At 39.9% G+C, this 14,593-nt stretch overlaps 1 protein-coding gene across 1 annotated transcript; it reads left to right on the forward strand.

The window, feature by feature from the left end:
* The first annotated feature begins 663 nt into the window (after positions 1-663).
* Positions 664-13,188, forward strand: nf2b (neurofibromin 2b (merlin)). Its single transcript, XM_034683690.1, has 17 exons — positions 664-1,058; positions 1,276-1,391; positions 4,060-4,185; positions 5,242-5,364; positions 5,486-5,569; positions 5,769-5,837; positions 6,013-6,095; positions 6,238-6,313; positions 8,102-8,239; positions 8,414-8,488; positions 8,590-8,703; positions 8,796-8,918; positions 9,155-9,372; positions 9,572-9,674; positions 9,779-9,918; positions 9,999-10,170; positions 11,393-13,188. The coding sequence occupies exons 2-17, from the start codon at positions 1,302-1,304 to the stop codon at positions 11,438-11,440; spliced, it is 1,782 nt and encodes a 593-aa protein (XP_034539581.1). The 5' UTR covers positions 664-1,058; positions 1,276-1,301; the 3' UTR covers positions 11,441-13,188.
* Positions 13,189-14,593: the final 1,405 nt, after the last annotated feature.

Raw genomic sequence — 14,593 nt, forward strand, 5'->3', positions numbered from 1 at the left:
TACTAACTACATATCACCACAGCATACGGATATGAGAAACATTTGTACGACGTGTATTTATTTTTTAAAGTTTGACTGCTCCCCCATTCAAATGAATGGGAGAGACAGATTTTTTGACCAACACTGCAGCCAGCCACCAGGGGGCAGACACACAGCTGAAAGCTTCACCACCAGCCGAGCCGGATGCACCCCTGGTGAGGGGTCATTTAGTTTGTTTGGATGGAGAGAAACCAAACGGAGCAACGTTTGGTACTGTTCTCCTTTTGGTACCAGATCACTTCCGGTGTTGGGTACATTCCCTTTCCAGTAAAAATGAATGTAAATATGTTTCAGGAATGGTTAAAGTGTTCCGTCATTTGTAAAATTGTGTCACCGCTTGTAAAAGTGTTTTTTATTGTTTTTATTTTGTAAATTTGTTTTCTTAAATGTAATTTTGTTTTGACCTTGGTAAAAGTGTTTTGCTAATGTAATTTTGTTTTATAAAATGTAAAAATGTTTTCCAATATGTAAATTTGTCTCCAACTTTGTCAAAGTGTTTCATCTTTTGTAAATCTGTTTTGTCCTTCAGGGCCACCGTATATACATATGTCTATAACTAGCATCTCCTACATCCCGTGAAGGCAGCATCTCCTACATCCCGTGAAGGCAGCATACGTGCTGTCTGGATTCGTGAGCATGCGCAGTGTCGTCATCCCTGGCTGCTGTTCATGCTCCCACCTGTAGAGCGTTCAGGAGTCAAAACAAACAAATCTTCTGGAAAGACCTCCTGATATTCAACAGCAAGCTAACTAGCTAAAGCACTTAGCTATCCGTTACCTTCACAAAGTTGTTTCCATGTGTTTTTGGAAACCAAGCCGCTTGTTATAAAGTCTTTACTGTTAAACCTTTCATTATGGATAACTTCAGAAAGTTTGGCTCTTCTTATAACTTATTTTGGTCCGTTTTCGTGGCATAGTTGGCTAGCTAACACTGTTAGCATAGCATTGGTGCCTTTGACTGAAAGCCTGGCCGTCTTTAGGGGCTTGTTGGACGGCTGAAGTTTGTAACATTCACCGCTGGTAATGGGCCTCACTTTCTTTACAGTTGCATGTCGTAAAGTAGAAGAAAAAGTGATTTTATCCCATAAAAAAGCTCCTTATTGTGTTTTAATGTCAGACAGAGACGGGTAACTCCCACATGAGAACAATAACAGTCACAACGGAGCCATCTGTTCAGGTTTTAAGTGTCTGGAAGTTGTTTTATTGTTTGAAAACTGAGATTTTTTATTCTTTTCAGGTTTCCTTGAAAGCAACGCGCTCAAAATGTCAATCTTAGGACTGAAGAAGAAACAGCCAAAGACTTTCAAAGTCAAAGTTGTCACCATGGATGCAGAGATGGAGTTCAGCTGTGAGGTATTACATTTCTAATGTTTACTCCTGTCTCATTTCTATTTTTCTAAAATTGTTTTTGCACTATTTTGTATGTACGACCACTTATTTGCACACAGATCCAAATTCATTAATTGGCTCACTGAAGAATGACTTGATCTTAGCAGGTCCTTTTTTTTTTTTTTTATAATTCACTTTTTTTTTTATTGTTTTCAAGAAAGTGCAAAATTCAGGAAGAAATAAAACAATACAGAAAAAAAATACATTTCACATAAAAAGTAGTAATAAGGCCAATGACAAAAGAAAGTCATAACGATACCAAACAAACAGTAATAAATAAAATAAAATAAACAAACAACAAGCTAATTTCTCACTGGGAAAACACAGAGCTCAGTGCATCGCAACCACTCACACATTCTCATCACACTCATACACAAAGGTAGTTATTCCGTATTGTCTTATATCCATAAAGGAACTCCATATGTCCAAAAACATCTCCTGTCTGTTATTTACCTGAAAAATGAGTTGTTTATAGGTAGCTATTTTAGTCATTTCTCCCAGCCATTCATTAAAAGAGATGTTACTTTTAGTTTTCCAGTGTCTGAGCAAGATCCTACATCCTGTGGTAAGAGCCAATCTACACCACAGAGTCTGGCGATGTGACAGTCTAACCCCCTCTGTTATTATACGATCTTAGCAGGTTCTGTTACATTAACTCAACTCAACTTTATTTATAGATCACCTTTCAAACATAGACATGCAGCCCAAAGTGCTTCACAGAATAACAGAGACAGAAAACAACAGCAATGGTAAAATTATAAAAGGCATGATTATGAATAAAATACTTAAAAATAATAATAATTAATAATACAAATAAAATCAATACAGTAAAATTAATCAAATAAGTAATAGTGGAAAGAAAAGTTAAAAATAAGGTAGCGTTAACAAGATCAGATGAATACAAGAAATAAATAATTAAATAAGATAAATAAATGTTAAAGCAATGATTAAAATAATACAAATAATAATGCAGTCCAGGGCTAAAAATAAATTACTCCAAATTAAAAGCTAGATTAAAAAGGTAAGTCTTAAGTTTACTTTTAAAAACACCCATGTGACAGTCTTTGGATCCATGAAACTGCAGGAACGATCCTGCAGAGTGGGACATGGAGCACCAGGGAGCCTCATCTGGAGAGAATTTGACTGGAGAATCTTTGATACTCCTCTGGTGACCTCCAAAGTTGGTAGATCCTCAGATAAGTGCTGGAGGGGCTGTGGTCTGATTAAAGACCACCATACACATATATATTTGGACTGTCCAAAACTATAAAAGTATTGGAAAGTTATACAACTTGTAATTAGAAACTGTCTTGGGTTAGAACTGCCCTTTGAACCCTCCTGCTCCCTATTGGGAATATAACCAGGAGATGAGGAGTGCAGGGGCCATTAAGCACTGCTGAGGGTCGTCACAGTCTCCTGGTTAAGGCCACAGCCCACACACAGTCACACAGGGGAAGAACATAATGAAGGACATTTTCTATATGGAGAGTATCACTGCGAGATAACAGTTAAAAACAGATCTTTTCAAGATAAGGAGGGCGCCTGTTGCTTTGTTTCTCTTTGGTAAACTTTCTGATGGGCTGATTTGTGATTTACATTATTATTATTTGATTTTATTTACTTATTTTTTCTTTAAAGTTTACCGTATGTATTTTTTATTACCCTAATTACTATTTGTAAAATTATTTGTATTATTAATTTTAATATTATTATTTTGTATGTGTATTTACTTATGTTTATTTTGTATTACCTTCTATTTATATATTTATTTTTACTTTCGGACCATGGACTAGGTGTTTTCAAAAGTCCTTTTTTCTCTCTAACTCTAATGGCTGCATTATTGTTTTGTGAAATGTTTGCTGAGTTTAATAAAAAACCTTAAAAAATAAAGAAATGCAGGAATGGAGCTTTATCCAGGGAAATGTTTTAGTGCACATCTGAAGCTGCCTCTCCTTGCACAACATCATGTTAGAATTTAAGATTGTAGATGGCAGCCTTATTAACAATCCTACTTGTGAAGTATTTGACAAAAAAGACTCTAGGTTTTTGATAATTTATCTGACTCAATTAGTGTTTATTTGTAGTAAAGTTAGTAAAAATGGTTGCCCACCAAACCAAAGATACAGTGTCAGTGAATTAGAGCAGAGTCAGTGACATCTTTTCAGTCTCTTCTTAAGAATCAATTTATATGACCTCACCTTTTTAAATTTCTTCTCATTTTAATTATTGATTTTAATTTTGATTATTTTTTATTATTTCTGTTTTCATTTATAATTTTAATTTTCTATTTTCTCTGATGTCAGCCTTTTTATTGTCCTTTATTGGTTTACTGTTTCATCACTATTCTGTTTTGTGTTTATTCTTGTTTAACATTTTGCTTAGTAAACAACACTTCTGTCTGTTAAAGCTTTATTCTGTCATCTCCCTGAATCCTGCCATGCTTTGTTTGTCAGAGCTCTTAGTAAACATTTGTTTAAAAAGGTGCTTTATATAAACAAAAGCTATTATTATATTATTCTAATTATTATTATATAAATGATCATGTATTATTTGATTTCTTTTAATAGCTGTCTAAGATCTGTTTTTGGCATCGTAACTAACTGATCTCTTCACTGCTTTCTGATGTTCTCAGGTGAAGTGGAAAGGCAAAGACCTGTTCGACCTGGTGTGTCGCACAGTTGGACTGAGGGAGACCTGGTTCTTTGGACTCAGGTACACAGTAAAGGACACCTACGCTTGGCTGAAACCAGAGAAACGGGTGAGCCAAGGGCAGAATCTGTGACTGTCAAACTGCCTAATAAGTATCAAAAACTTCACATCATGTAAATCTAATTCCAGACACTGAATATAAAGGTTTATGCAATGCAGATTAGTCGTATTTATTTACTTTGGGTTGCAGAGTTTTATCAGCATAGTTTTGGCATCGGCAGATAAAGCCCTCGAAAGCTATTTTTTGGAACCTGCAGATATAAACGTTTCAGCCGATATGTACAGCTGTTGAGGCGACACATTAATTATGCGTGTGCTCACAACAAGCTTCAACATGTCAGCCTAATGGAAGTGTTGTAAACAGACAACAAAGTAGATATTTGGAATACTTGTGATGCACGCAAGGTGGAGAACACAACTCTCCTTTAACACTGCCTGTTGACTCGTGCATCTGAAGAACCGACATCCTGAACAGCACCAAGAGTTTCTGAAAAGTAAGAACAACAAAGAGACAGATGATCAGTAAAGCTGAGAAATATAGCAGCGCCCATACCTCTGAATGTCTATATTTGTCCCTTTTTTAAACGTTCCTCATGTGTCCCTCAAAGTGCCGGCCAGAGAGCTTTTTAATTTTATGCCCTAAACTCTGAACTCTTTGCATCTGGACATTCAAGCGAGCTCTCTGTGTGTTTTTAAAAGTAAACTAAAGACTTTTTAATCTGGCTTTTAATTTTGAGTAATTTCTTTTTAACCCTGGACTGCATTATAACCATTATAAGCATTGTTTTAGCATCATCTTAATTTTAATTTGACTCTTATTTTATGTTATTTTATTTTTCTAGTATGTATATGATTTTATTTTGTTGATATTCGGGTAATTATTTATTCTATTTAATTTTTTTGAATTTATCTGTTTTTATTTTCTTGATTTTTTTGTAATTATTTTATTTTATTTTATTTTTTCTATTATTTGTCTGATTTTATTCTATTGATTTTCTGGTAATTATTTGATTTTTATATTATTTTCTAGAATTTATCTGATTTTATTTTCTTGATTTTTTTGAAACTAAGAGTCCTTCCCTTCCTCTTTCTGTTCTCCTTTCAGGTCCTGGACCAAGAGGTTCCTAAAGACTCGCCAATAACATTTCATTTCTTGGCTAAATTCTTCCCAGAGAAAGTAGAAGAGGAGCTGGTCCAAGAAATAACTCAACACCTCTTCTTCTTGCAGGTAATTTAGACGATTATTTCTCCTTCAAAGCAACTTTTGCCAAATTGAACATGTTGGGAAACATACGAAAAAACTGGGAAGAGGTTCCACTTGATTCACACGTGTTTACAAACTCACACAGGTGAAAAAGCAGATCTTAGATGAAGAGATATTCTGTTCCCCTGAAGCATCTGTTCTGTTGGCATCGTATGCAGTCCAAGCCAAGGTGAGTGAGTCCTTTCATTAATATGCTGCACCTGCAGTATGCTGATCCTGGCTGCATGCATAACACTGTGTTTATCTTATTTTCAGTTCCACTTCCACTCCTTGAGATGTAAATAATTAACACCCATACTTCTTTTTGTCTTTTTCATCCTGTTTCTTTTCCGTCTCTCTCTCTCTCCCCTCCGATCTCTCTCTCTCAGTACGGGGACTATGACCCAAATTTCCACAAACCGGGTTTCCTGGCACAAGATGAGCTCTTGCCAAAAAGAGTGAGTTCACATTACAATTTTTACTGCTCATTTGACTTTATAATGAAGCTGAATAAATGAGTTGTTTTTATTTCCACTTGTCTGTTATGTTTACTTAGTCACAGCAGCAGTCAATGTTTGTATGTGTACTTAAAGTATGTCATCCTTTCCCTGCGATCCTATATCTGTGTCCCAGGTTTTAATGCAATACCAAATGACAGCTGATATGTGGGAGGAGAAGATTACAGCTTGGTACGCAGAGCACAGAGGCATCGCCAGGTAGGACTAACCCAGTGGGGCTTCTGAAACCCAGCATGTAAAGAAAACATCACACCTTAACAGAAGGTGTAATCCTAGATTCTTTAGTCTAGGATCCTGCTTTGATGCATCTTCTCATCCTTATTTCCCATCACTCACTCAGGGATGAAGCTGAGATGGAATACCTGAAAATTGCTCAGGACCTTGAGATGTACGGGGTCAGCTACTTTGCCATCACTGTAAGTGTGAATAACCTGTAGCGTCACCTGATGCGTCTTATTTACTTTAATTTAATGCCGTCGATAAACAAACACACCGTAAGAGCTGCACAGGACAAGACAACAAAAACAATCAATCTTTATTTATACAGCGCCAAATCGCAACAAACGTTATCTGAAGATTCTTTCCAAACAGAGCAGGTCTAGACCATACTCTATGTTCTATTATTAACAAAGACCCAACATCAAGACAGGATCAGATCCAGACCTCTCTTACAGACAGGACTCAGTCTGATCTCATCTTAATCCACCATGAGCAGAGCACTTTGCAGCATTTAGCAAGTTACAGTGGCAAGGACAAACTTCCTTTAACAGGCAGAAACCTCCAGCAGGACCAGACTCATGTTAGACACACATCTGCTGAGACCGTGTTGGAGAGAGGGATAGAGAGAGATGAAGAGAGAGAGAGATGATAGTGATGAGACGGATAGTAGTAGTTGTAGCAGCTGGAGTCTGGAGCATCCACAGCAGCAGGCCGTCTATGGCAGCGACTCAGAGGAACCTACGAGACAAGGGAGCTCAGGGACTCCAGAAAGGTCTATGGTTAGTAACTTTAATGGGACAGGGAGAGTTACAGTAAGTGATGGAGGGGCTGAGACAGGATCCCAGTACAAAATATAAACATTAAAATGACCAAAGACACTGCAATAATTACAACATAAACTCAAGACAAGTGAAACGTATTTAAGTATGGAAACCATTGAGCTAAATAACTGTTAAAACTATGCAAACATTTAACTGCTAAAATCTACAGTGAACTAAATAAACCCAACATTATAGAAATAAACATCTCCAAAATACAATCAAACAGGGATGCTAAAAACACATTTTAAGGCAATAAACACCAGACAAAGCAAATACAGGACTCAGCTAACAAACGGCTGGGAGATGTCAGCTGTGAGTGATTACACACTTCACAACATTCAAAGGGAACAAAGCATCAGCACATTAAACACCACCACCAAACCAAGACACTAAAAATGATACCCATCTTCTAGCAGGATGCTATACCTGGCCTCAGATTAGTGCCTTCTCTACCTCGTTCCTTCATTCGTTGAATCCAGCATTCGTTAATATCCTGTTACAACCAAGCGGCAACCTCCAGTCTTAAAATATGAAGTCAATCAGAAGTGTTAAAAACTGCAGTTCATCGGGCGTCCACTTGAGGCTGGCTGCAGAAACACCGGAAACCACATACACACCCATTCAAAGAAGACGATCTTTACAGCAGAAATAAACATGTTTACAGCCTGGTTCAAAAAACTGTTTAGGTCTGAGGAGCTCATTTCTCTATCGGCACACACTGGTTGTCTTGACTGACAGGCGGGCATCATGTAGCTGTAAGCGAAAAGGATAAAGGCCCGCCCCTTTACCTCACACTAGCTCAGATGAAGTTAGGTTGTGTTCAGCATTTCCAATATGGCACCCACCGATGATCGGCTTCAAAACAGGGCTTCAGGAACAGATGGGTGTCGTCACGGATACTACGTCCATTTATTATACAGTCTATGGTTACCACCTGTTCCCCAGCAAGTCAGTGGCAAACCCAGCCTTCAAAATAAAAGCTCCAAATTGGTTCCAACAATAAACACAAAGAAAATAGAAACTTAAACCATTAACATATTTTTTAAGTAAGGTTAATTTACAATCCCATCTCCTTGTTCTGTGAGACAAGATCAGCTTTACATGCAACCATGAACTTCACTGTCATGCTTCTTTACATGATTTTGTTTCATGTCATATGAACAGCAAAATAAGAGGGACACAGACCTGTTGCTTGGAGTGGATGCTCAGGGTCTCCACATCTACAGCCCCAACAGCAAACTCAACCCCAACAAGTCCTTTCCCTGGAGCGGCATCCGCAATATCTCCTACAGCGAAAAAGAGGTAAACAAGAAACAAGCAGCAATTTGTCTTCTGTCAGTTCTCTGTGTTTCCTTTCAATTTTACTGGAAGTATAAAGCATGCAACAGCTTGAGCCTGAGATGTTCGTGAAACCCTCAATAAAGCATGCCTGTTTGGAGTGGATAAGAAATAACTCTTCTCTTTCCTGTCGTTCAGTTCACAATCAAACCCCTCGACAAGAAGAAAGATGTGTTCAAGTTCTACTCGTCTCAGCTGCGCGTGAACAAACTGGTTGGTTTATCTTTTTTGTCCGAGCAAACGTTCACCTGCCACTTCAATAGGAGAGTCACATGAAATAATAAACTTCTGGTGTGTGTTCCCTTTATCTCTAGATCCTCCAGCTGTGCATTGGTAACCACGATCTGTTCATGAGGAGGAGGAAGGTTGACTCCATTGAAGTGCAGCAGATGAAGGCTCAAGCTAAAGAGGAGAAGGCCCGTAAGAAGGTCAGCACTGTCTCCATTTTCAGAAACAAGAGAAGGTGGACACTATGCATACGTAAAGGAGTTTAACTTTGTGGTTGATTGTCGCTGTCTAGATGGAGCGGCAAATCCTGGCACGGGAAAAACAGATGAGGGAGGAAGCGGAAAGAGCGAAAGAAGAGATGGAGCGAAGACTCTTCCAGCTGCAAGACGAGGCCCGACTCGCCAACGAGGCACTGGTGAGCACATCCATTTTTGAAATTGTTAAACATGTTTGTTAACTCCTTCCAGGGCGACAACTTTACAGATCCACTTGTGAGTTAAGTGACATAAGTTGTGACATAATTTTGCAGCATGCAAACATATTCGTCAATGTTATTTGGCCTTATTTGCATGCCCAGCTTTGACTCTCTGATGATGCACGTGTTATATTTTGGCAACTTTTTTTAATATGTCCCAAATACATTTGTTCCAGCTGCGATCGGAGGAGACGGCGGACCTTCTGGCTGAGAAGGCTCAGATCGCTGAGGAGGAGGCCAAGCTCTTGGCCCACAAAGCTGCAGAAGCCGAGCAGGAGAGGCAGAGGTTAGAGGTCACTGCTATGAAGACCAAGGAGGAGAAAAGGCTGATGGAGCAGAAGATGAGGGAGGCAGAGCAGCTGGCTGTCAAACTGGTGGAGCAGTCTGAGAGGAGGTGTGTCAATCCTGGCTGATGGTGCATTTGCTTTGATTTTTGCTCTTAGCAGTCTGCAAAAGGCCATCCTCTGTGTTTATTAAGTCATGTCTGGGGCGCTTTGCCATTCTACTTACTCCTCAGAATGCATTGCTTGTTAACTCAGCACTACCATTAATTATGTCCACCAGCCTTGAACTTCTCAAACCTGTGATTCCAGGCTGAAGGAGGCAGATCACCTGAAACAGGACCTGACGGAGGCGAAGGATGCTGAGCGGAGAGCGAAACAGAAGCTGCTGGAGATCACCAAAACAACATACCCTGTACGGTGATGATCATACCCGTCTCTGCTGCCTTCATCCTGTGTTTTGTGAATGACTGCAGCTTCTGTTTAGATGGTCAGCAATTCTGTTTGTCTGTCGTCCAGCTTATAGCAGCCTACTCTGCACCCCCTGCTCCTCCTGCCCCACCCGAAGCTATCGACTGTACCTACGAATCCGCATCAACGCGCCTCGACTTCAAGGACTCGGACATGAAAAGGTTGTCGATGGAGATTGAAAGAGAGAGGTGAGTTTGAATATCAAGCATGATACTCTGGGATGACATGTTAGCTCTGCTTGTTAATGTCTTTCCATCTGTTCACGCAGGTTGGAGTACATGGAGAAGAGCAAACACCTGCAGGACCAGCTGAAGGAGCTGAAGACGGAGATCGAGTCTTTGAAGCTGGAGGAGCAGCAGCAGCAGGCCGGCCTCTACAACCACCGCAGTGAGGCGAGGGGATACGTCCAAGAGCCTCCTGTCTACATACCTCACAGCAACGTACGTATGATCTAGGGATGTTAACCATGAATCGAGTATCGATTCATTGATTGGCCCGGTTGCGCTCCCGACTGACACCTGACCATGTACACATGCTTATTTTTCTCAATAAGAACGAGTAGACAGTAAAGTGGACACTGTGAGTCTAAAGTATCTTTCAGTTGAGTTCCCTTGTTGAAGTAAATCCACATGTTGAAGTCTGAGCCTTCATCTTATATGACTGTATGTCCGCTGAGATCATTTTTAAGAGCCTGCTTCACATCTTGATATTCAACATGTTTCTTAAAGGTGACATTTTATGCTCTTTTTCATCAAAATATATTGGTCTAAGAGGTCCCCAAAACATGTCTTTAAAGTTTATGCTCATAAAAACACTTTGAAATCAGATTTTGGTCTGCCTGTAAACCCCTCTTTTTCAGCCCTGCTCAGAACAGGCTTTTTTCTGTGTCTGTGCCTTTAAATGAGAATGAGCTCTCTGACCACGCCCCCTCAGGAAGTGGATGTGGCCTCGGCTCTCCAGCACGTTGATCTAATGTTTACATGTTGGCTGAATATACACGGCTGCTCACAGACCCGCGTTTCTTCAACCCTCTGAATTTGATCCAGAATCTGATCCTGATGGAGAGGCGCCTGCAGCAGGACCTTTCTGAACCATTGGTCACAGATTTTGTGTTTCTTGTTGTTTTATTTGTCAGCATGTCGACGTGTGTCTCGGTACACAGCTACGAACATGTAGCTATGTGGCTATGCTAACTAGCGCTAGCACTTCTCCATGAAAAATAAAAATCATCCACTAGATCTTCAAATCTGCAGACGTGGGGAGTAAAACCGACCTTTGTGTTTATTAAGACAGCCTATAACTAGCATGCCTCCCTCCTAAGCTCCTTGTTAGCACACATTTGTGCAGGGAATGAAAAACGGAGGAGGGGTTGAGTTGTATTTTATACAGTCTATGGGCTGAACAAGCTCCGAGCTCTGACTCCGTGACAGACCGGATGTTGTTGTCACGTATAAAAAAGACTGAAAACTGTAACGGCTCGTTTCAGCACACATTTAGAGAAAGGTGGAGAAATCAGAACAGGGGCAGAATGGATTCTTTACATTTTCGGAGGGTTTGTAGACAGGGACACATATTTCAGGTAAAGAAGCATTAAAAAGTCCATTTTGCATGATATGTCACCTTTTAATTTCTTAATGATTTCACCCTTGTCTTGCTTTGCAGCGAAACTCTGCGTACATGTCTCAGATGGCCTTCTTCGAGGAAGTTTGACTCTTCTCCTGCATCATGAGAAAGAAGGACACGAGCTGTTGCGACTCTACGATCTCCAAATGTTTGGTTAAGTGTCCCGGCTGTGAGCAACCGACAGACACGTAGATACACCACCACAGTGTGCTTTTGGAAAGACTTTGAATTCATCCTAAACAACAAACAGGCTGTGTCCTGCTCAGCTGTACCACCTGCATCACTCCAGCACCTTCCACATCATCACCTGAGTTAACACTTTAACACAGTCGCACCGTGGGGGATGGTTGCATGAACAAGCTCTGATCAGCTGATGTTGTATTTTGTGGTTTTAAGGGATACTTAGCCGTAAAGTGGTCAGATATAGAATCAAGCATTTATTACAAGCAGTACATTAATACCTGAACAGCATTTTATTTTGAAGGAATTCAGTAAAATGCATTCAGTCAGGCTGTAGGTGGGTGTTAAACATGGGATGTGATTCAGTGATTTAATTGTCCTTCTAAAAACAAAGTTTTGGTCGTTTTCTTTCAAACCAGCAAAGGGATTCTTCAACGTGTCTTTTTAAAAGCAATACCTCAAAGAAAACCAAACACTACAATTTACAATCACACATCATTATTCTTCAAGTTGATCCAAACAGGAACTCTGCTCTGTATGTATTTTGAGAATTGACACTCACTAAAGTTACTTCTTCGACTTAAAGAAGTCTAAATTTGACGAGCGAACGCAGGGACAGTGTCTGAAAGTGATGATCTTTGTTTTTGACTTTCGTTTCTGTTTGCTTGTTTCTGTTACTGAAATCACACCGGTGCCTTCTTTTGTTCTTTTGTCTCTCGTGCCTCATCATGATCGTTTTTTTTAGAAATGTAAACGAACTCATTTCAACTGCTCAGTGCCTTAAACTTTATTTTTTATTGTTATCATTTGAGCTTCTTGTGTTTTTTTTTTATTCTCCCTAGCTGTAGAGTAACACTCATTCTGGAGTTCCTGTCAGATCTGTGTTTTGTTTTTTTAAATTATAGATTGATGGCTTGTCTTTTTTTTCTTTTTCTTTTTTTGCTTTTCATCCTTAGCTCATGAACTTCTCAGGGTTAGAGTCGGAGACAATCACTGCAGCTAGAGTTTCATTCTGTATCGGTTTGATATCCACTAATGTTTACTTTTTAAGAAGCTTTTTTTTCCTTTTTCAGTTTGCATGAAGTCAAACACTAATTCATGTAGTAAAGACGGCGTGTCAGTAAACTCTGACTGTACTTCATCCACAAAAAGGGAGAGGCTAAATGATCAGCCAGAGATTCTTCACTTTTCTCTATTCAAACCTGCTCATCAGACTGACTAAATGATGGACTGAACAGAATCAAGGGATGATTGGTCCATAAACGAGTGAGAGGTTTATCTTGTATTTTATTTTGATGTGTTAAACTGCAGAGTGTTCTTTCTTTGTTACGCACACAGCCTCCATGTTTCCCTCTGCGTCTTTAACCTTATTTATTTGTGCTATAAATCCCTGAATAACATCACCACACAGATCTGCTCCACGTCTATCATTGTGCGGGGACTTGTTTTGCTTTTTAACATTTCTTTTATTTCTCTGATGCCAAATTCAGTTCCCAGTACTTGGATCTACTTTGAAATCTGAAACAGTGTTATACTTTAAGGGATTTGGTTTACTTTGACGTGATACACATTTTCATGCTCATCTTGCTTCTTTTCAAATGTTTTGTAACCACAAGTTATTTTGTGTATGTCATTTCATTACAACAGTGATCATACATGTTGTTTGGTCTGATGTTTGGCACACAGGAGGAGCTTTTATTGATCCAATCAAATCCACTTTATTTATAGAACGATGAAGTTTAGCAAAGTGCTGCACAGTGCGGTAAAGAAGTTAAAACACATAGAACTAGGGATGTAATCAATTAATCAAGTATAGATTAATTGATTGTTAAGAACGTACTCAAGACAAGTGTCTTTGTTTTTAATTTTCTATCATGTGGAACAAAGAAAGACAACTATTAATTTTCACAAAGTCTGCTGTTTCAGTTTTTAGAATGGCAATTTGCATATACTCCAGAATGTTATGAGGAGTGATCAGCTCAACTGCAATTAATTGCAAAGTCCCTCTTTGCCTTGAAAATGAACTTTATCACCAAAAACACATTTCCACTGCATTTCAGCCCTGCCACAAAAGGACCAGCTAACATCATTTCAATGACACACAGGTGTCACACACATTAACACAGGTGTGGGTGTTGATGAGGACAAGGCTGGCGATCAATCTGTAATGATTGAGTGACTGGACACTTTAAAGGAAGATGGTGCATGACACCATTGTTCCTCATCTGTTAGCCATGGTTACCTGCAAGGAAACACGTGCAGCCATCATTGCATTGCACAAAAAGGGCCTAACAGGGGAGTTTATAGCAGCGAGTAAGATTGCACCTCAGTCAACCGTCTATGGAATTATCAAGAACTTCAAGGAGAGAGGTTCAATTGTTGCCAAACAGGCTCCAGGGCGCCCAAGAAAGTCCAGCAAGCGCCAGGACCGTCTCCTGAAGGTGTTACAGCTGCGGGATCGGGCCACCACCAGTGCAGAGCTTGCTCAGGAATGGCAGCAGGCAGGTGTGAGTGCATCTGCACGCACAGTGAGGCGAAGACTTTTGGAGGAAGGCCTGGTGTCAAGGAGGGCAGCAAAGAAGCCACTTCTCTCCAGTAAAAACATCAGGGACAGACTGATATTCTGCAGAAGGTACAGGGACTGGACTGCTGAGGACTGGGGTAAAGTCATTTTCTCTGATGAATCCCCTTTCCGATTGTTTGGGGCATCTGGAGGAAGGCTTGTTCGGAGAAGACGAGGTGAGCGCTACCATCAGTCCTGTCTCTTGCCAACAGTGAAGCATCCTGAGACCATTCATGTGTGGGGTTGCTTTTCGGTCAAGGGAGTGGGCTCTCTCACAATCTTGCCTAAAAACACAGCCATGAATAAAGAATGGTACCAGAACGTCCTCCGAGAGCAACTTCTCCCAACCATCCAAGGGCAGTTTGGTGATGAAGAATGCCTTTTCCAGCATGATGGAGCACCTTGCCATAAAGCAAAAGTCATAACAAAATGGCTCGGGGAACAAAGCATTAAGATTTTGGGCCCTTGGCCAGGAAACTCCCCAGATCTTAATCCCA

This window comes from Notolabrus celidotus, chromosome 5 (genome assembly GCF_009762535.1).
Source record: "Notolabrus celidotus isolate fNotCel1 chromosome 5, fNotCel1.pri, whole genome shotgun sequence".
Classification (NCBI taxonomy): Eukaryota; Metazoa; Chordata; class Actinopteri; order Labriformes; family Labridae; genus Notolabrus; species Notolabrus celidotus.

Excerpts from the sequence above, each read along its gene's own strand:
- nf2b (XM_034683690.1), top strand. The coding sequence starts at position 1,302 with ATGTCAATCTTAGGACTGAAGAAGAAACAGCCAAAGACTTTCAAAGTC. Across the intron at positions 5,570-5,768 it reads CGTATGCAGTCCAAGCCAAG|TACGGGGACTATGACCCAAA; the intron begins GTGAGTGAGTCC and ends TCTCTCTCTCAG. Across the intron at positions 6,314-8,101 it reads TCAGCTACTTTGCCATCACT|CAAAATAAGAGGGACACAGA; the intron begins GTAAGTGTGAAT and ends TCATATGAACAG.